At 41.6% G+C, this 19,487-nt stretch overlaps 2 protein-coding genes across 3 annotated transcripts; one reads left to right on the top strand and one right to left on the bottom strand.

Annotated features, from left to right (window-relative positions):
- Positions 1–13,063, top strand: LOC124875026 (cytochrome b-245 chaperone 1 homolog). The gene is made up of 6 exons (XM_047376790.1): positions 1–164; positions 5,066–5,153; positions 5,272–5,313; positions 5,416–5,586; positions 5,667–5,811; positions 12,412–13,063. The coding sequence occupies exons 2-6, from the start codon at positions 5,066–5,068 to the stop codon at positions 12,536–12,538; spliced, it is 573 nt and encodes a 190-aa protein (XP_047232746.1). The 5' UTR covers positions 1–164; the 3' UTR covers positions 12,539–13,063.
- A 1-nt stretch (position 13,064) lies between these two features.
- Positions 13,065–19,456, bottom strand: hexdc (hexosaminidase (glycosyl hydrolase family 20, catalytic domain) containing). Of its 2 annotated transcripts, none has more exons than XM_047376785.1 (12): positions 19,279–19,456; positions 18,034–18,121; positions 17,840–17,955; positions 16,959–17,046; positions 16,691–16,855; positions 16,429–16,612; positions 16,213–16,284; positions 15,239–15,437; positions 14,386–14,547; positions 14,204–14,311; positions 13,594–13,683; positions 13,065–13,484 (listed from the first exon to the last, which is right to left on the bottom strand). In XM_047376785.1, the coding sequence occupies exons 2-12, from the start codon at positions 18,115–18,117 to the stop codon at positions 13,313–13,315; spliced, it is 1,440 nt and encodes a 479-aa protein (XP_047232741.1). In that variant the 5' UTR covers positions 18,118–18,121; positions 19,279–19,456; the 3' UTR covers positions 13,065–13,312. The 2 variants fall into 2 exon arrangements, with proteins under 2 accessions (XP_047232741.1, XP_047232740.1); XM_047376784.1 differs by having other exon boundaries at positions 18,034–18,118; positions 19,279–19,455.
- Between the last annotated feature and the right edge of the window lie 31 nt (positions 19,457–19,487).

Here is a 19,487-nt window from a genome sequence, read left to right as displayed (position 1 = left end):
ATGAGAATTCACGAAACCAGGAAGGAAGAGTCACCCATTCAAGCCGTTTGTTGCGACAGGATTAGAACTTCCTCGTAATACAGATTTTGAATGCACGTTTCATCGTGTAAATGCTCTGCTTTTAGATCTACAAGTTAGACGTTTACAGAAAAAAAGATTTTAAGGTAAGAAATGACAAAAATATAAAATTACTGCATTTGTACTCCTGGTGCGATAGGATGAATTAGTGAACCGATCTGTACCTCATAATAAAAAATAGCATCTCTATCCCGTTTCAGCTTCAGTTCAAGGATCAGATCATCTATCAGGAAAGATACATATATAGAGGCAGAGATGTTTATGTTGTCACTACTTGAATTAAAGGCATAAGATCTGTTTCTTTCGGTGCTGCTCAGTGGGCTGAAACGTGTTAAAACAGTTTCTGCCCCCTTCCCATAAAATCCCTTTGTTACAATGAGTGCATTTCAGGTGTCTGAAGTTGCTATTATCTTGGAATGCTTACTTTTCACTGGAAGTTTTATCAGCTTGGAGCAGAAGAGATCAACCTCCAGCCCCTTCATTATAGCTCCTTCCATGTGTCTTCATTGCAAACTGTTTTGCTGTTAAAATGAAGTGCACACGATCATTAGGTGCTTATTTTTGTTGACACAAGAGGAAAATGAGCTGGTAATCATGTGTAAGTAATTTAACTAGTATCTTATATAATGACCAGAAAATCCAAGGTATAATTGCTATTCTTTTTTTTTGTTTTTGTTTAGTTGAAGTTTTTGGACAGTGGTTTAAAAAGACTGCCAACAACTCAATAGTTTTATGTTGGTGAAAATCTTGGTGAAACGGTTTGAAAAGCCAGGAAATCCATTGACATAATCTGTCCATACCAAGTGTTTCTTCCATGAATAGTCATTAATTTATTAGCTGAGTCGTAACCATGTGTGCAGAGAGATTAAGAGAAGTTGCACAAAATAGTTCAATGAAATAACTTCCCATTTAAGTCAACCAAAGCAAAGAACATGTGATCGTGACGTTTTTTAAAGTCTCCTCAGTTGTGTATTAGTGTGAGAAAATATCTACTGCTCTAAATGCTACCATTATCTTGTATTTTCTCCTTTTCAACACTGAAATGCATCCAGAGATGGTGTGTGCATTTCAATATTTTGAGCAAAACTGTGCTCTTACCCTGCTAATTGAACCTTCACACTCTGCTCTTACTGGTGCAATCAATGAAGACTGGCTACCAGGCTGGTCCAATTTAGCCATGAAACCTCCCACACTAAAATGACAGGTGTTTCAGTTTCATTGTCCAACGCCTGTACATATATACATTTATACAATACAGACCAAACGTTTGGACACACCTTCTCATTCAAAGAGTTTTCTTTATTTTCATGATTATGAATATTTTAGCTTCACAATGAAGGCATGAAAACTATGAATTAACACATGTGGAATTATATACTGAACAAAAAAGTGTGAAACAACTGAAAATATGTCTTATATTCTAGGTTCTTCAAAGTAGCCACCTTTTGCTTTGATTACTGCTACGCACACTCTTGGCATTCTGTTGATGAGCTTCAAGAGGTAGTCACCTGAAATAGTTTTCGCTTCACGGTGTGCCGTGTCAGGTTTAATAAGTGGGATTTCAAGCCTTATAAATGGGATTGGGACCATCACTTGTGTTGTGCAGGAGGTGGATACAGTACACAGCTGATAGTCCTACTGAATACACTGTTAGAATGTGTATTATGGCAAGAAAAAAGCAGCTAAGTAAAGAAAAACGAGTGGCCATCATTACTTTAAGAAATAAAGGTCAGTCAGTCCGAACAATTGGGAAAACGTTGAAAGTGTCCCCAAGTGCAGTCGCAAAAACCATCAAGCGCTACAAAGAAACTGGCTCACATGAGGACCGCACCAGGAAAGGAAAACCAAGAGTCACCTCTGCTGCGGACGATAAGTTCATCTGAGTCACCAGCCTCAGAAATCGCAGGTTAACAGCAGCTCAGATTAGAGAACAGGCCAATGCCACACAGAGTTCTAGCAGCAGACACATCTCTAGAAAAACTGTTAAGAGGAGACTGTGTGAATCAGGCCTTCATGGTAAAATAGCTGCTAGGAAACCACTGCTGAGGACAGGCAACAAGCAGAAGAGACTTGTTTGGGATAAAGAACACAAGGAATGGACATCAGACCAGTGGAAATCTGTGCTTTGGTCTGATGAGTCCAAGTTTGAGATCTTTGGTTCCAACCACCATGTCTTTGTGCGGCGCAGAAGAGGTGAATGGATGGACTCTACATGCCTGGTTCCCACCGTGAAGCATGGAGGAGGAGGTGTGATGGTGTGGGGGTGCTTTGCTGGTGACACTGTTGGGGATTTATTCAAAATTGAAGGCATACTGACCCAGCATGGCTACCACAGCATCTTGCAGCGGCTTGCTATTCCATCCGGTTTGCGTTTAGTTGGACCATCATTTATTTTTCAACAGGACAATGACCCCAAACACACCTCCAGGCTGTGTAAGGGCTATTTGACCAAGAAGGAGAGTGATGGGGTGCTGCGCCAGATGACCTGGCCTCCACAGTCACCGGACCTGAACCCAATCGAGATGGTTTGGGTTGAGCTGGACCGCAGAGTGAAGGCAAAAGGGCCAACAAGTGCTAAGCATCTCTGGGAACTCCTTCAAGACTGTTGGAAAACCATTTCAGGTGACTACCTCTTGAAGCTCATCAACAGAATACCAAGAGTGTGCGGAGCAGTAATCAAAGCAACAGGTGGCTACTTTGAAGAACCTAGAATATAAGACATATTTTCAGTTGTTTCACACTTTTGTGTTCAGTATATAATTCCACATGTGTTAATTCATAGTTTTGATGCCTTCAGTGTGAAGCTACAATATTTATAGTCATGAAAATAAAGAAAACTTTGAATGAGAAGGTGTGTCCAAACTTTTGGTCTGGACTGTGGACTGTATGTGTGTGTGTGTGTGTGTGTGAGTGTGTGTGTGTGTGTGTATATATATATATATATCTATCATGATGGACTGTCGACCTGTCCAGGGTGTACCCCGCCTCTCGCCCATAGACTGCTGGAGATAGGCACCAGCTTCCCCGCGACCCACTATGGAATAAGCGGTAGAAAATGACTGACTGACTGACTGTATATATATATATATATATATGTATGTATGTATGTGTGTTTATATAGGTCCTTCTCAAAATATTAGCATATTGTGATAAAGTTCATTATTTTCCATAATGTCATGATGAAAATTTAACATTCATATATTTTAGATTCATTGCACACTAACTGAAATATTTCAGGTCTTTTATTGTCTTAATACGGATGATTTTGGCATACAGCTCATGAAAACCCAAAATTCCTATCTCACAAAATTAGCATATCATTAAAAGGGTCTCTAAACGAGCTATGAACCTAATCATCTGAATCAACGAGTTAACTCTAAACACCTGCAAAAGATTCCTGAGGCCTTTAAAACTCCCAACCTGGTTCATCACTCAAAACCCCAATCATGGGTAAGACTGCCGACCTGACTGCTGTCCAGAAGGCCACTATTGACACCCTCAAGCAAGAGGGTAAGACACAGAAAGAAATTTCTGAACGAATAGGCTGTTCCCAGAGTGCTGTATCAAGGCACCTCAGTGGGAAGTCTGTGGGAAGGAAAATGTGTGGCAGAAAACGCTGCACAACGAGAAGAGGTGACCGGACCCTGAGGAAGATTGTGGAGAAGGGCCGATTCCAGACCTTGGGGGACCTGCGGAAGCAGTGGACTGAGTCTGGAGTAGAAACATCCAGAGCCACCGTGCACAGGCGTGTGCAGGAAATGGGCTACAGGTGCCGCATTCCCCAGGTCAAGCCACTTTTGAACCAGAAACAGCGGCAGAAGCGCCTGACCTGGGCTACAGAGAAGCAGCACTGGACTGTTGCTCAGTGGTCCAAAGTACTTTTTTCGGATGAAAGCAAATTCTGCATGTCATTCGGAAATCAAGGTGCCAGAGTCTGGAGGAAGACTGGGGAGAAGGAAATGCCAAAATGCCAGAAGTCCAGTGTCAAGTACCCACAGTCAGTGATGGTCTGGGGTGCCGTGTCAGCTGCTGGTGTTGGTCCACTGTGTTTTATCAAGGGCAGGGTCAATGCAGCTAGCTATCAGGAGATTTTGGAGCACTTCATGCTTCCATCTGCTGAAAAGCTTTATGGAGATGAAGATTTCATTTTTCAGCACGACCTGGCACCTACTCACAGTGCCAAAACCACTGGTAAATGGTTTACTGACCATGGTATCACTGTGCTCAATTAGCCTGCCAACTCTCCTGACCTGAACCCCATAGAGAATCTGTGGGATATTGTGAAGAGAACGTTGAGAGACTCAAGTCCCAACACTCTGGATGAGCTAAAGGCCGCTATCGAAGCATCCTGGGCCTCCATAAGACCTCAGCAGTGCCACAGGCTGATTGCCTCCATGCCACGCTGCATTGAAGCAGTCATTTCTGCAAAAGGATTCCCGACCAAGTATTGAGTGCATAACTGTACATGATTATTTGAAGGTTGACGTTTTTTGTATTAAAAACACTTTTCTTTCATTGGTCGGATGAAATATGCTAATTTTGTGAGATAGGAATTTTGGGTTTTCATGAGCTGTATGCCAAAATCATCCGTATTAAGACAATAAAAGACCTGAAATATTTCAGTTAGTGTGCAATGAATCTAAAATATATGAATGTTAAATTTTCATCATGACATTATGGAAAATAATTAACTTTATCACAAAATGCTAATATTTTGAGAAGGACCTGTGTATATATATATATATGTATATATATATATGTATGTATAAATATATATATATATATATATATGTATGTATGTATGTGTGTATATATATATATATATATATATATATATGTATATATATATGTTTTTGTATAGCAGACAGTACTCTTAGGGTTTATTCATATTGGCTGGTACAACACCAGGACAAAAAATACCAGTTGATTAAGTAAAAGGTCTGGATTGGAAAATATAATCGTCTCTAATATTTATGCCTTTGGTTAGATGGGCTACATGACAGTAGAGACAAGCAGTCCCACTCTGCTCCACCTGAAGAGATGTCCCGGTATCCGCTCATGGTCTCTTCTTGTTGGTAAGTTTGTGTTTTTTTACAAACGATTCATCCGGCTTTAAACATACACTTTGGAGTTTTCCTTAAAGCTTCTGTTTGCCCGTATCACATTCGGAAACCCAAATCTTTTGATTTGCAGGTATAGCATCTGTAGGGTTGGCCGCTGCATACTACAGCTCAGGTATGGAAGCTGAACCTAAACAATGAGTTAATACACGGTATATGTCCCATATTTGCTTAAAGCAACAACTGCTCTCTATGACTCTTTTTGTGGCTTCTACAGACAGCACCCCGTGGAAGCTCTTCTACATTGTAGGCTGCCTGTTTGTGGCCCTCCAGAACATGGAGGAGTGGGAGGAGGCCGTGTTCGACAAAACCAAACAACTGATAGAGCTCAAGACCATCAGCTTGTATTCTTTGATCCTGACACTGTGGAGGAAAGGACAGGAGACAAGTCAGTGAAACCACCCATTGTTCAGTGGCTGACTCCTCATTAGTTTCAGATGTTAACCTCTCTTAACCTCTCTCTTCCAGTTGTGCTGGACCTGACGCAGCTTTGTGACATTTGTGTCCAGGAAGAGAGTGTGCGATACCTAGGGAAGGGCTATCATGTCATGTTGAGATTGGCTGCTGGCATCTCCTACCCTCTCACCCAGAGTGCCACCATGGGGGGACGCAGGTAGGATATCTGCAGGTCCCAAATGGGTTCGTCAGAAAGAAAAACCAACACATGCTTCTGTATATATTGTTGCAGGGATAAGTCATGATCAAACCTAACTATAAACCACCACTTTCTGTGCAGAACACCATGAGCTAAAATCTTATCCTGCAGATGATGTTCTTAAGATCTTCAAAGCATGCAATGTTTATAAAGTTTTCTGATCAAGAAACTACAATGCCAATACCAAAACATTTTTATGTCAATGCCTAGAACCTCTGGCTATGACTTCAGAATTTAATTTTTCTTTTCAAAATTAGTTTTTCAGTCTTTTTAATATTTAAATTTCTCTTTATAATGGAGAGTTTCTGTTTAAAGTGGCAATGTGTACTTCAGCTGAGACCACTAATTGCTACAGTAATATGACCCCTTCTCTTTTCCAATGGTTATAATCAGTCTGACAGAGAGAGGTATCCCAATCCTTGTGGTTTTTAGTATAACAATGACCATCAGTGGGACCTTTGTCAGGTGCCTTGAGACGACACTGTTGTAAATAAGCGCCGTTTAACTAAATGATCTGAACTGAAACTATCTCTGTAGTTATGTTGCTATAGGCTTAGGCTGCTGGAGGACATAACGACCACTTTCACCCTCTTCGATACATTCTCACACTACTCTCCAATTTTGCATTATTTGCTGTTATTTCAGATTTTTAACTTTAGGTTCTCCCTCTTTTCTCTTCCTAGAAGCTACACCTGGCCTGACTCTGTTTCTACCTGTGACACCTTTCTGGAGAGGGGAATTGTCCAAGCTTCTGCTGGCAACAACTTAATGCTCACCCTCTACCGATGATCCACTTGGCCCTGTCTTTCAGTGTTTAACCCTTTCTCTCTCCTAGACAGCTACTGACTGAGCTTTTACTGTAACTAATTATACAGGTCCTTCTCAAAATATTAGCATATTGTGATAAAGTTCATTATTTTCCATAATGTAATGATGAAAATTTAACATTCATATATTTTAGATTCATTGCACACTAACTGAAATATTTCAGGTCTTTTATTGTCTTAATATGGATGATTTTGGCATACAGCTCATAAAAACCCAAAATTCCTATCTCACAAAATTAGCATCTCATTAAAAGGGTCTCTAAACGAGCTATGAACCTAATCATCTGAATCAACGAGTTAACTCTAAACACCTGCAAAAGATTCCTGAGGCCTTTAAAACTCCCAGCCTGGTTCATCACTCAAAACCCCAATCATGGGTAAGACTGCAGACCTGACTGCTGTCCAGAAGGCCACTATTGACACCCTCAAGCAAGAGGGTAAGACACAGAAAGAAATCTCTGAACGAATAGGCTGTTCCCAGAGTGCTGTATCAAGGCACCTCAGTGGGAAGTCTGTGGGAAGGAAAAAGTGTGGCAGAAAACGCTGCACAACGAGAAGAGGTGACCGGACCCTGAGGAAGATTGTGGAGAAGGGCCGATTCCAGACCTTGGGGGACCTGCGGAAGCAGTGGACTGAGTCTGGAGTAGAAACATCTAGAGCCACCATGTACAGGCGTGTGCAGGAAATGAGCTACAGGTGCCGCATTCCCCAGACCTGGGCTACAGAGAAGCAGCACTGGACTGTTGCTCAGTGGTCCAAAGTACTTTTTTCGGATGAAAGCAAATTCTGCATGTCATTCGGAAATCAAGGTGCCAGAGTCTGGAGGAAGACTGGGGAGAAGGAAATGCCAAAATGCCAGAAGTCCAGTGTCAAGTACCCACAGTCAGTGATGGTCTGGGGTGCCGTGTCAGCTGCTGGTGTTGGTCCACTGTGTTTTATCAAGGGCAGGGTCAATGCAGCTAGCTATCAGGAGATTTTGGAGCACTTCATGCATCCATCTGCTGAAAAGCTTTATGGAGATGAAGATTTCATTTTTCAGCACGACCTGGCACCTGCTCACAGTGCCAAAACCACTGGTAAATGGTTTACTGACCATGGTATAACTGTGCTCAATTGGCCTGCCAACTCTCCTGACCTGAACCCCATAGAGAATCTGTGGGATATTGTGAAGAGAACGTTGAGAGACTCAAGACCCAACACTCTGGATGAGCTAAAGGCCGCTATCGAAGCATCCTGGGCCTCCATAAGACCTCAGCAGTGCCACAGGCTGATTGCCTCCATGCCACGCCGCATTGAAGCAGTCATTTCTGCAGAAGGATTCCCGACCAAGTATTGAGTGCATAACTGTACATGATTATTTGAAGGTTGACGTTTTTTGTATTAAAAACACTTTTCTTTTATTGGTTGGATGAAATATGCTAATTTGTGAGATAGGAATTTTGGGTTTTCATGAGCTGTATGCCAAAATCATCCGTATTAAGACAATAAAAGACCTGAAATATTTCAGTTAGTGTGCAATGAATCTAAAATATATGAATGTTAAATTTTCATCATGACATTATGGAAAATAATGAACTTTATCACAATATGCTAATATTTTGAGAAGGACCTGTATGTGCTCTCTTTCAGACTCTAACCTTGAAAAATGTCTGAGTTTATCTGTGCTTTCTTTCTAGATGACGACTAAAAGAGCTACATCCATTAACATTTACTTTTCCTTCCCATAGAAAGTACTCCTGGATCAGTGCTTCTTTGTTCTCTTTGTGTCTCTGCTCTGTTCTCTCTAATCCCCAGTCGGTCGTGGCAGATGGCCACTCACACTGAGCCTGGTTCTGCTGGAGGTTTCTTCTTGTTAAAAGAGAGTTTTTCCTCTCCACTGTCGCTACATGCATGCTCAGTATGAGGGATTGCTGCAAAGTCAACACCAGTGACTGTCCACTGTCGCTACATGCATGCTCAGTATGAGGGATTGCTGCAAAGTCAACGCCAGTGACTGTCCACTGTCTCTACATGCTCATCCAGGAGGAGGGAATGCTGCAAGTCACTGACTGGATGCAATCTGCTGGGTTTCCTTAGATAGAAAAACATTTTATCCAATTTGAATAAATAACTAACTCTGACTGCACTGTTCAATGGTTAGGATTAATTGGAATGTACAGGTCCTTCTCAAAATATTAGCATATTGTGATAAAGTTAATTATTTTCCATAATGTCATGATGAAAATTTAACATTCATATATTTTAGATTCATTGCACACTAACTGAAATATTTCAGGTCTTTTATTGTCTTAATACGGATGATTTTGGCATACAGCTCATGAAAACCCAAAATTCCTATCTCACAAAATTAGCATATTTCATCCGACCAATAAAAGAAAAGTGTTTTTAATACAAAAAACGTCAACCTTCAAATAATCATGTACAGTTATGCACTCAATACTTGGTCGGGAATCCTTTTGCAGAAATGACTGCTTCAATGCGGCATGGCATGGAGGCAATCAGCCTGTGGCACTGCTGAGGTCTTATGGAGGCCCAGGATGCTTCGATAGCGGCCTTTAGCTCATCCAGAGTGTTGGGTCTTGAGTCTCTCAACGTTCTCTTCACAATATCCCACAGATTCTCTATGGGGTTCAGGTCAGGAGAGTTGGCAGGCCAATGGAGCACAGTGATACCATGGTCAGTAAACCATTTACCAGTGGTTTTGGCACTGTGAGCAGGTGCCAGGTCTTGCTGAAAAATGAAATCTTCATCTCCATAAAGCTTTTCAGCAGATGAAAGCATGAAGTGCTCCAAAATCTCCTGATAGCTAGCTGCATTGACCCTGCCCTTGATAAAACACAGTGGACCAACACCAGCAGCTGACACGGCACCCCAGACCATCACTGACTGTGGGTACTTGACACTGGACTTCTGGCATTTTGGCATTTCCTTCTCCCCAGTCTTCCTCCAGACTCTGGCACCTTGATTTCCGAATGACATGCAGAATTTGCTTTCATCCGAAAAAAGTACTTTGGACCACTGAGCAACAGTCCAGTGCTGCTTCTCTGTAGCCCAGGTCAGGCGCTTCTGCCGCTGTTTCTGGTTCAAAAGTGGCTTGACCTGGGGAATGCGGCACCTGTAGCTCATTTCCTGCACACGCCTGTGCCTCTACTCCAGACTCAGTCCACTGGTGCCGCAGGTCCCCCAAGGTCTGGAATTGGCCCTTCTCCACAATCTTCCTCAGGGTCCGGTCACCTCTTCTCGTTGTGCAGCGTTTTCTGCCACACTTTTTCCTTCCCACAGACTTCCCACTGAGGTGCCTTGATACAGCACTCTGGGAACAGCCTATTCGTTCAGAAATTTCTTTCTGTGTCTTACCCTCTTGCTTGAGGGTGTCAATAGTGGCCTTCTGGACAGCAGTCAGGTCGGCAGTCTTACCCATGATTGGGGTTTTGAGTGCTGTATCAAGGCACCTCAGTGGGAAGTCTGTGGGAAGGAAAAAGTGTGGCAGAAAACGCTGCACAACGAGAAGAGGTGACCGGACCCTGAGGAAGATTGTGGAGAAGGGCCGATTCCAGACTTTGGGGGACCTGCGGAAGCAGTGGACTGAGTCTGGAGTAGAAACATCCAGAGCCACCGTGCACAGGCGTGTGCAGGAAATGGGCTACAGGTGCCGCATTCCCCAGACCTGGGCTACAGAGAAGCAGCACTGGACTGTTGCTCAGTGGTCCAAAGTACTTTTTTCGGATGAAAGCAAATTCTGCATGTCATTCGGAAATCAAGGTGCCAGAGTTTGGAGGAGACTGGGGAGAAGGAAATGCCAAAATGCCAGAAGTCCAGTGTCAAGTACCCACAGTCAGTGATGGTCTGGGGTGCCGTGTCAGCTGCTGGTGTTGGTCCACTGTGTTTTATCAAGGGCAGGGTCAATGCAGCTAGCTATCAGGAGATTTTGGAGCACTTCATGCATCCATCTGCTGAAAAGACCTCAGCAGTGCCACAGGCTGATTGCCTCCATGCCACGCCGCATTGAAGCAGTCATTTCTGCCAAAGGATTCCCGACCAAGTATTGAGTGCATAACTGTACATGATTATTTGAAGGTTGACGTTTTTTGTATTAAAAACACTTTTCTTTTATTGGTCGGATGAAATATGCTAATTTTGTGAGATAGGAATTTTGGGTTTTCATGAGCTGTATGCCAAAATCATCCGTATTAAGACAATAAAAGACCTGAAATATTTCAGTTAGTGTGCAATGAATCTAAAATATATGAATGTTAAATTTTCATCATGACATTATGGAAAATAATTAACTTTATCACAATATGCTAATATTTTGAGAAGGACCTGTATGAACCTGACTGTTGTTAAGTGCCTTGAGACATTTGTTGTGAATTGGCGTTATATAAATAAAACTGAATTCAATTGAATTGAATTGAACATTCCTTAGGATCCAGGTACAGGCAGAGATGACCAGGTTTCCAGTAACAAAAATGTTACTGGAACCATGATCATCTCCCCAAACGTGTACGTGACATAAGCAGCTTGATTCTCCTCGAAATCTGTATTAAATTTAGGATAAAGCTGAGAATATTGTGTTGTAAATAAACACCAGATCACAATTGTCACAATCATGATCCATAGTAATGAATGTTTAATATGCAGACAGCTCAAACATCATGTCACCACGTGCGATGTTTGAGGGGTTTCCTGCATGTAGAACTCGTTTTCAAGCCTCCTCCACAGCATCTTCATGAGTTTAAGAACTGGACTTTGACTCAGCCCAGGACTTTCTATTTCTGAATTGTCAGCAAGGCTTTGGTGGATTCACTGGTATGTTTTGGGTCATTTTTCTGATTGTCTCACATTTTGCTTAAGCACCCTCTGTTCCACAATAGGATTCATGGTAGATTCGCTGACGGTGAGCTGTCTTGCTGCAGCAAAGCATCCCCACACCATGACACTTCCAGCTTCATGTTTCACAGTGGCTCGGAGTTTTTTTTTTTTTTTTTTTCCAGGAATGCCTCTGCTCTGGTGTTAAAAAAGGTCCTTTGTAGATTCATCTGGCCAAACAACATTATTCCAGAAGTCCTGGTTTTTGTCTGCGTTCTCTCTGGCAAACTTTAATCTCACCTCCGTGTTATTTTTAGAGCAAGCGTTTTCTCCTTGCACATCTCCCATCTTATTTAAACTTGTGCTGTCTCCTTCCGACTGTACAGGCCTGCACCATTAAGCGTACCAAAAGCATTCTGTAGGTTCTGTGATGACATTTTAGAGTTTTTGGAGACTTCTTTTATCATCTTGCGGTCTGCTTTCAGAGTAACCTTGCTTGGACAGCCAGACCTGGCCATGTTGGCTTTTTTGGTTTTGAATGTTCTCCACTTGTAGACCGTTTTCTGTACAGGGGAAAGGCTGATTTGAGAGTCAGGAGCACCTTAAAATAAACGTCTCAGGTTCAAAAAGTCCAAACCTTCTTTATTAGTTATGATGTTCTACAATTTATTCTTCACCAGAAATAGCATTTGTTTTTTATTTGATCAAATGTTTTAAAAGGTATTTTTAATTATATGCCATTTTACTTAAATGTTCTCGTTGTCAGAATTGGTATAAAATTTCATGTATGTTGATACAAACACACCGACTGTCATAGGGTGTACATACATGTAAACCTTTGCTGATTGAGTATAGAAAAGTATGCATTTGGGTCATCAATGGTTGTGTAGGAACCCTAAGTGACATGTTTGTCGCTTTGCAGTGATGTGGAGGCGGTGGCCTCATTGGTAAAGTGCTTCCTGGGACTGGATGAGATGCGGGGGAAGCAGCAGGAGTACGAAGACTATGGGGAGGATGCCAGCACAGACTCGGATGATGAGGCAGACTAACTCTGAACCGTGGGACGTGCATTCCCAGTGCGCCTTGGGGTGGATTGAGTAAAGGCATCACAACACTGAAGAGGATGAGAATCCCTGCACATTCTGACTGTATTCCTTTGTTTTTAGTTCTTCCTTAACTAATGCTTACATACTGTGGTTTCCACAAAGATTATGTGTTCTGAACTAATTACTGTTTAAGAGCACAATTCAGTTATTGATCTAATGTGCCTCCCTGTTGAAGTCATAACAATCCTTTGTTTGGGAGGTGATGGGAAGCACCTTTTTCCATAGTTTTCTGGACCACCCAGCTCCCATCCACCTTCTTGCATGTTCTCCTACTTTTGTGTCCAACTTGAATGCATGTGCAAGCCTGTTGCTGCTGTTTTTGATGTTTAAACCATTTTTGTGCATACCAAAGACTGAATCTCAGGTAATCCTCAGTATTTTGTCAAAATGTTTCTACTTTTAATTTTACATAAGTTTAATGTATGCTTTTGTTGTTAAAAAGGAACAAATTAGAAATGAGACGTATGAGTAAGTTTTGGATGGTTTTTATTTCATTGTATTTGTGTACATTTACATTTGCTCGACATTCATATAATCCTTTTGGTTAACAAAAGTACGAAGTTCCTCTTTTCTTTGATACACTTACCTCCAGTCACATGAACTTACACAGAGATGCAGAATCACATAAAAAAAAAAAAGAAATGTTAATCATGCGCTGAAGAAGTAGTTACAGATCGCCCAATATCAAAGCTGAAACGAATATAAAGCTTGAATCTTTCATGGCACCATTTCCTTTACACAGGCCTCGATAGCTTCTGTAATACGCTGTAGTGGAACCATGACAGGGGTCACATGTTCCTCGATCCACTCCTCAGCCGTAGAATCGGAATAAAGATTTACCATCTCTTTTCTCACGGCCTCTACCACCTTTTGCAGTGTGTCCAGATACCTGAAACATAACCAGAAAAAAGCCCAACAATAACAGACTATAGCACAAGGAACAAACGTTCAGGCCGCTTTCACCTGTTAATGTTCAACTATTAAAAATGAATGCTTACATTGAAGCTTGGTTGTGAATATGCATGGAGTTTAATGGGTTTACCATCTTCCTCTGTCTGTGGTAGGGACTGAACCACCCTCTGACAAACCTATAAAAGCATTACAAATAGTTCTTCAAATGCATAAAAGGAAAAACTGCTAAACATGTTAAAGGAAAGTTCACCATTTTGGAAATCATTTTCTCAACACAGACCTAAGCTAAGGTTAGCAACTATTTACCAGCATGAAGACCGGTCCTAACAAAAGTTAATTTTAATTTGGGGTTTCATTCTATATTTTTTTGATCCACATCTCTTTTGAATTATTTTTTGATTGATGCAAAGATTAATGAGCTTTAAGACTGAATCATTCAGGCTCAAATTTATTATCTTTAAATCGCAGTTCTTCAGATCTTACACTGAAACATTTGCTTTGAGTGTCTACATGTCTTCTGAGTACCATAGTTGACAGCTTAACTATCACGTTTGAGAACCATGGCTTTAGTGTTTAAATGCAAAGAAACATTGCTAATAGCAGCTACCAGAACAACTAGAAAATCCCACTGATTTTCTTGTTTGATGAGCAGCAATGCTGTTGGCAAAATGACGAAGAAAACTGAAAATGACTTACATGTTGCTTTCAAAAAATCTTAAATCTTCCGAGTTGAGCAGTGAATTTATCTCCACGATTAATTCTGCCAGCCTCCTTCCTGGGAACAGTGACTCGCCAGCAGAAGCTCTGAAAGCCACACAGAGAAAACTCTAAATCTAGGGTACTGCTGTGTTGTTTGTTAAACCAGTGCTGGACCTCACCTCTCCATGGCTTCCACCTCCACTGAAGATACTCCCAGCATCTCTGTTACCTTTCTGTGAGCCTCAGTGCTGAATTCCCCATGGATGAGAGTTTGTAGGCAGGATGCTAGGGAGGGGAGAGCTACAGGCAGTAGCTCACACAGTACTGATAGGTGGTCATACCTGTTGGTGGGAGAACAACAATGAAGCAATCGAGCAACCTTGCACTCACTGAAAAATGTATTGGCTCGCTCATGAATTAAGAACTTTTTCTCATTTTGTCAGCTTCCAGTTGCATCCTTAAACATATTTCATTGGGATTTCGTGTCATAGATCAACACAATGCAATTCATAATGATGAACTGCAAGCGAAATGATGTTTTAAAACAAAATTTACAGCCGAAATCTGAAAGGCGTATCATGTTATTGATACACTTTTCTTAGCCCAACTAAATCGATACATCCTAGAACCAGGTGCCTGTAGTTACCGCTGCAAGTCTTTTGGTGTTCACCAGTTTTCTAGACCCTAAAATCTTTATTCTATGCAAAATAGATCAAGCTCAAATTATTTGGAGTGTCTGAACAGCAATTTTTACAATTTCTCAGTTGGAAAGTATTCAAGGCACTGCACTTTTTCCTCATTTAGTTATGTTACAGCCTTATTTCAAATTATATCAAATCTTTCCTCTTTCCTCAAAATTCTACACAATACCTGATTATGACTGAAAGACGTTTGTTTGAGATTGTTGCAAATTTATTACAAATAGAAAACTAAAAAATTACATTTCCAAATATGGACTACTTATCACATAAAATCCCAATAAGATACATTGAAGTTTGTGGTCACCTCTTGACAACTTTTTCTGATTCTTACCTCTGCCAGCCTGTGATGGCCATGCCCTTCATGTTTATAGCAGCAGACAGAGAAGCAGCCACCTTCAGCCACTGAAGGTGATTATCCACGTGTCTTTGTGTGCAGGTCACGCAGGTGTGAACGAAAGTGGAACCTTTAAAGGAGCTGGCTGCCCACAGATCGGACATACCAGCACTGCAGTACTTCTCCAGCAAAGACACTGAAAACAGTCAGGAATAGGTTTATGACAGCACAAAAACCAGGTTGTCCTTGCAGCATTAGTTGAGATTAAGAACACATCCAAAGAAACTGAATTTACAAAGACATACAGAAGAGAGTAGATGATTATTAAAAAAGGAAAGCTGCATGATCACCAGCCAAGGAGGCAGCTCCATCAACCGAGCTGGCCCACTCTGGATGCAAAGAATGCAGTGTGCTTGTGGCAGCAGAGAAGTTAGTCAAGTACTACTTAGAGCTAAAGAGCAGAAAACAATTGCACCACTGCTGTTTCCTGCTGGTGCTGGATGCTTGGTTAACACGATTAATTGTTTAAAGTTGCAAGTAGGCAAGCAGTACGTCTCAGAATCCAGCTAGACGTACTAGTGGGCTCGCAGCTAACCTCCTTCCGTCTAGATAATAACGCGGAGAGTCTGTAGTGAAATCTGTATCCTCATGCTGCGGGGAATGAAACAGCAATGGGACGAATGCAGATTACCACTCCTCCGTTGGGCCGTAAAGCAGTTGGTTACCATGGAAACAGAATGGCGCTTGTAGAGAGACATTGCTAACCAAGGGGTTAAAAACAAATCTGGATAACCCGCACACCATAATATTCTTAGGATGTAATGTGGGCAAAAATGGATGCGTTTCAGCTACATGCTGTCCGCTTATTACACATTCAAGACAATCAATGTATCTGTGTAGAGGTTAGACATTAACCTCTACACAGGGAACACTGAACTAACGATTCTGAGCAGGATCAGGAGAAGTCTTACCAGTTTTATCCACATCCAGGTCTGGGGTGTAGTCCCACAACATGGGCTGCACAAGCCCCACTAAACCGCTTGCTGTCATAGGGCAGAAAGAACATCAAGTCAAGAAGGGTTTGAATGAAGGCATATCCAGAGTGGACTGAAGAAAACATGAGCAACAGCATTTCAAATGTAGTTGATAGGCCAATTTGGGTGGAAAGAACTACATTTCCTCCTCACCTTTCAGTGTGTCCTGGCTCATCCCTCTCATCATATCATCCCACATTATGATATTCATGTCAGGCCACATCTCTTTAATAGCCTTGACGACCTTGGTCACATGACTGAGGAAAAGCTGTTCAACTGTACAGCCAGTTGAAGCGAGCCAAAGCTTTGAGTCCTCCCCTTCTCCAAGAGTGTAAACCTTAAAGTATTCAAGACAAGAACACGTATGAGATAAAGACACAGAGCTTAAAGCCACCAACCAGAGACAGACTCCTACCTCATCTGCCCCTATGTGGATTGTGCTTAGATCTGGATGCAGCTCAACCACCTGCCTCAGCATTTCCATCACCAGCTTGACCCCTTCTTCTTTGTGGGGATTAAGGGTGCCAACGCAGTTCGGGACCTCTCTGAGGTGCCACAGAGGCCGGTGCTTCAACACAAACTACGTCAAGAGGGAGCATCAATGCTTATAAGGCACATACACAAATTCAAATTTCAGAAATTGTTTATAATTTAAAGAGACAATTTGTATTGTTTTACCGCACCTCCATATGGCCATAAGTCTGCACGAGTGGGATCACCTCCATGCCCCTTGCTTTGGCAGCTTCCTGAATGGATAGCACCTCCGCTTGGCTAAGAACACAACAACGTGATTAATTTACTGAATCCTGTTTAGCACACCATTAAACCCCTCACTTACTAATGAACTTTGTCACATTTTCTTACACTACAGCAATAAGCTTTGTTTTTTTTTTGTGATAATTGACCCACACAAACCACAAACTAGAGCAGCACTTTGAGGAGGAAGGAAATGTTTTAAAAACATTTTATCAGTAAAATACTGATACGAATTTTATGAAATTCATCATTCAGCCCCCTTTACTGTCAAGCCTGAATAACATCCTGTACAACCAACCAGATTCAAAGGTCACATCCATCCATCCATCCATCCATCCATCCATCCATCCATCCATCCATCCATCCATCATGACACACGGGGTTGGCAGGACCATGAAGCAGGCATGTTATTCTTCGACAGAGACATCTTGCTAGTGTTAATGGGAAGGTGGATGGAGCTACATACATGCCATGCTTAAAGAAAACCTGTTAAAGGTTACAAAAAAACTGAGACAGGGTTGAAGGTTCACCTTCCAATAGTACAACAAACCTAAACATGAAACCAGCACTATAATGGAATGGCTTACATTATAAAATATTTATGTTAAAATGACCCAATCAAAACCCAAACCTAAAACATAAAATAACTAAAAAAAAATACACTGAAGTTTAAATTTTAAAACAATTTTAAAACAAATTGTGAAACTATAAAGTAACCTCAAATGGACCACTTGTTCTAGAAGTTTATCACATTATAAGGCAGATAAAAAGTTATGACACCATCCTGAGTTTCCATCCTGATCTGCACCTGTAAGAGGGCTGTGCTGTGGCCTGCAGGAGATGCAGCTCTCCCTCATAAGGGAACATGTCCTCATACTCCACCAGCAGGCCGTCCACACCCAGCTGAGAGAAGAGCTCGATCAGCTGAGAAGGTGAAACACAGTGAGTAGGGACAACCGAGCAGATAGCAAATGTAAATGCGAGAAGCAAGAGAAAGCTCACCCTGTGAAGGTATTCAACTCGTGGTGGGGCGCCTTTCAGATCTAAATGAACGAGTTTCTTTCCTTTGGGCCAAGGTGGACTCATTCTGCTTGCAAGTGAACAAAAAGCATTACTTAGCCTGAGCCAGCAGGGATGCTGGTCATTTTACCCCTTCGCCATTTCATACTCAGATGTTTCTGGTTGCATTGGAGCCACTTGGCACAGGATGTTTCATACCTGCCAGTGGGACTCTGGAAATCCAGGAGGGCCAAAAACTTGTGATCCTCTGTGTATTTTTCACACATTGCTTACATGTTGCTTTGGGGTTGTTTACACATGAAAATTTAAGGTGCATATAACTTATACATATAACAATGAAAGCACAAACAGCAATATGTTTTTGAACCCACCTTTTGTAACGGTTGCTGGTTATTTCGCCCCTTTACCATTTTGTACTTTTGTTGGTTGGGTCATTCTTTAATCTGACATTTTCAGGTATGGAATGTAGCTGTCTGACACAACCACCTTTCTTACCTGCTTTAACAGCCAATGACGAAGTAATTTTCTATAATCTACTCATAGCCTACAATAAGGAAATGTGGTTTTATGACTCCAATTAATAATATCTACAACAGCATGTCAGTAAACTGTTCAATACAGGATTCACACCCATAACAGAGTGAAATACACATTTTTCTGAAAATAATATACTATTAAATTATATTATACATGAGATTTGAGTATTTTTCGGCTTATTTACCTTCATAATTCAAGAACATAATTAACTACAAAGAAAAATAAACTGACAAGCAATGTTTTAAGTACATGGTGTGAAATGGATAGTTTGTACAAACTGGGGGCCCCATTTGGGGGGGGGAAGGGGTGATCTGACCCCGAGGAAGTGAAGAAGAGAGATATAGATCACGTTTTGGCCCCACAGGCTTTCCTTTAATGGATTTTTAAAACCCACGTTGACAATCAAAATGTTTATGTCATTTTCTATAATATGGTCATGGGCTACTGTAAGAAAAATTGTCATGCGACTCCAATAGAAAACATCTGCATCAGGAGATCACCTGTAGGTTCTTATTTGTCATATTTCATTGTCAACTTTCCCAATCTGGAATCAGTACCAAAATAAAGAGACGAATCAGCAACGCTGTGGTACAAAATCGCGATATGATTTGGCAAAGGGGCGAATTGACCCGGAGACCCCCGCGAGCTTCAGGTCCGTGTCCTTTTCTACTTCCGCTCAGTATAACCTACCTTGTCAGGTAACACTGATATGTTTGAGAAGGTTGCCAGCCGGTTAAAAAAAAAGCTCTCAGATGAACTGCTGATATAATGCGAGCTCCGAGCAAAATGGTAAAATCGGGAATCTGTGCGCGTTAAATGACGTGAGGAGTCAAGAAGACAGCTTTCTCCGATTAAAATCTAACCTTTGTTTGGCTTGCACAGCTCTGGCGGAACTGCTC

This window comes from Girardinichthys multiradiatus, chromosome 10 (assembly GCF_021462225.1).
Source record: "Girardinichthys multiradiatus isolate DD_20200921_A chromosome 10, DD_fGirMul_XY1, whole genome shotgun sequence".
NCBI lineage: Eukaryota > Metazoa > Chordata > Actinopteri > Cyprinodontiformes > Goodeidae > Girardinichthys > Girardinichthys multiradiatus.
This window is presented reverse-complemented; position numbering and strand designations above follow the sequence as displayed.

Coding starts and splice junctions, on each gene's coding strand:
- LOC124875026 (XM_047376790.1), top strand. CDS start 5,066: ATGGGCTACATGACAGTAGAGACAAGCAGTCCCACTCTGCTCCACCTG. Junction 5,154..5,271: donor CTCATGGTCTCTTCTTGTTG/GTAAGTTTGTGT, acceptor TTTGATTTGCAG/GTATAGCATCTGTAGGGTTG. Junction 5,587..5,666: donor GAGGAAAGGACAGGAGACAA/GTCAGTGAAACC, acceptor TCTCTCTTCCAG/TTGTGCTGGACCTGACGCAG.
- hexdc (XM_047376785.1), bottom strand. CDS start 18,117: ATGAGTCCACCTTGGCCCAAAGGAAAGAAACTCGTTCATTTAGATCTG. Junction 17,047..17,839: donor ACAGCACAGCCCTCTTACAG/GTGCAGATCAGG, acceptor TTGTGTTCTTAG/CCAAGCGGAGGTGCTATCCA. Junction 14,548..15,238: donor GCCATCACAGGCTGGCAGAG/GTAAGAATCAGA, acceptor TCCCACCAACAG/GTATGACCACCTATCAGTAC.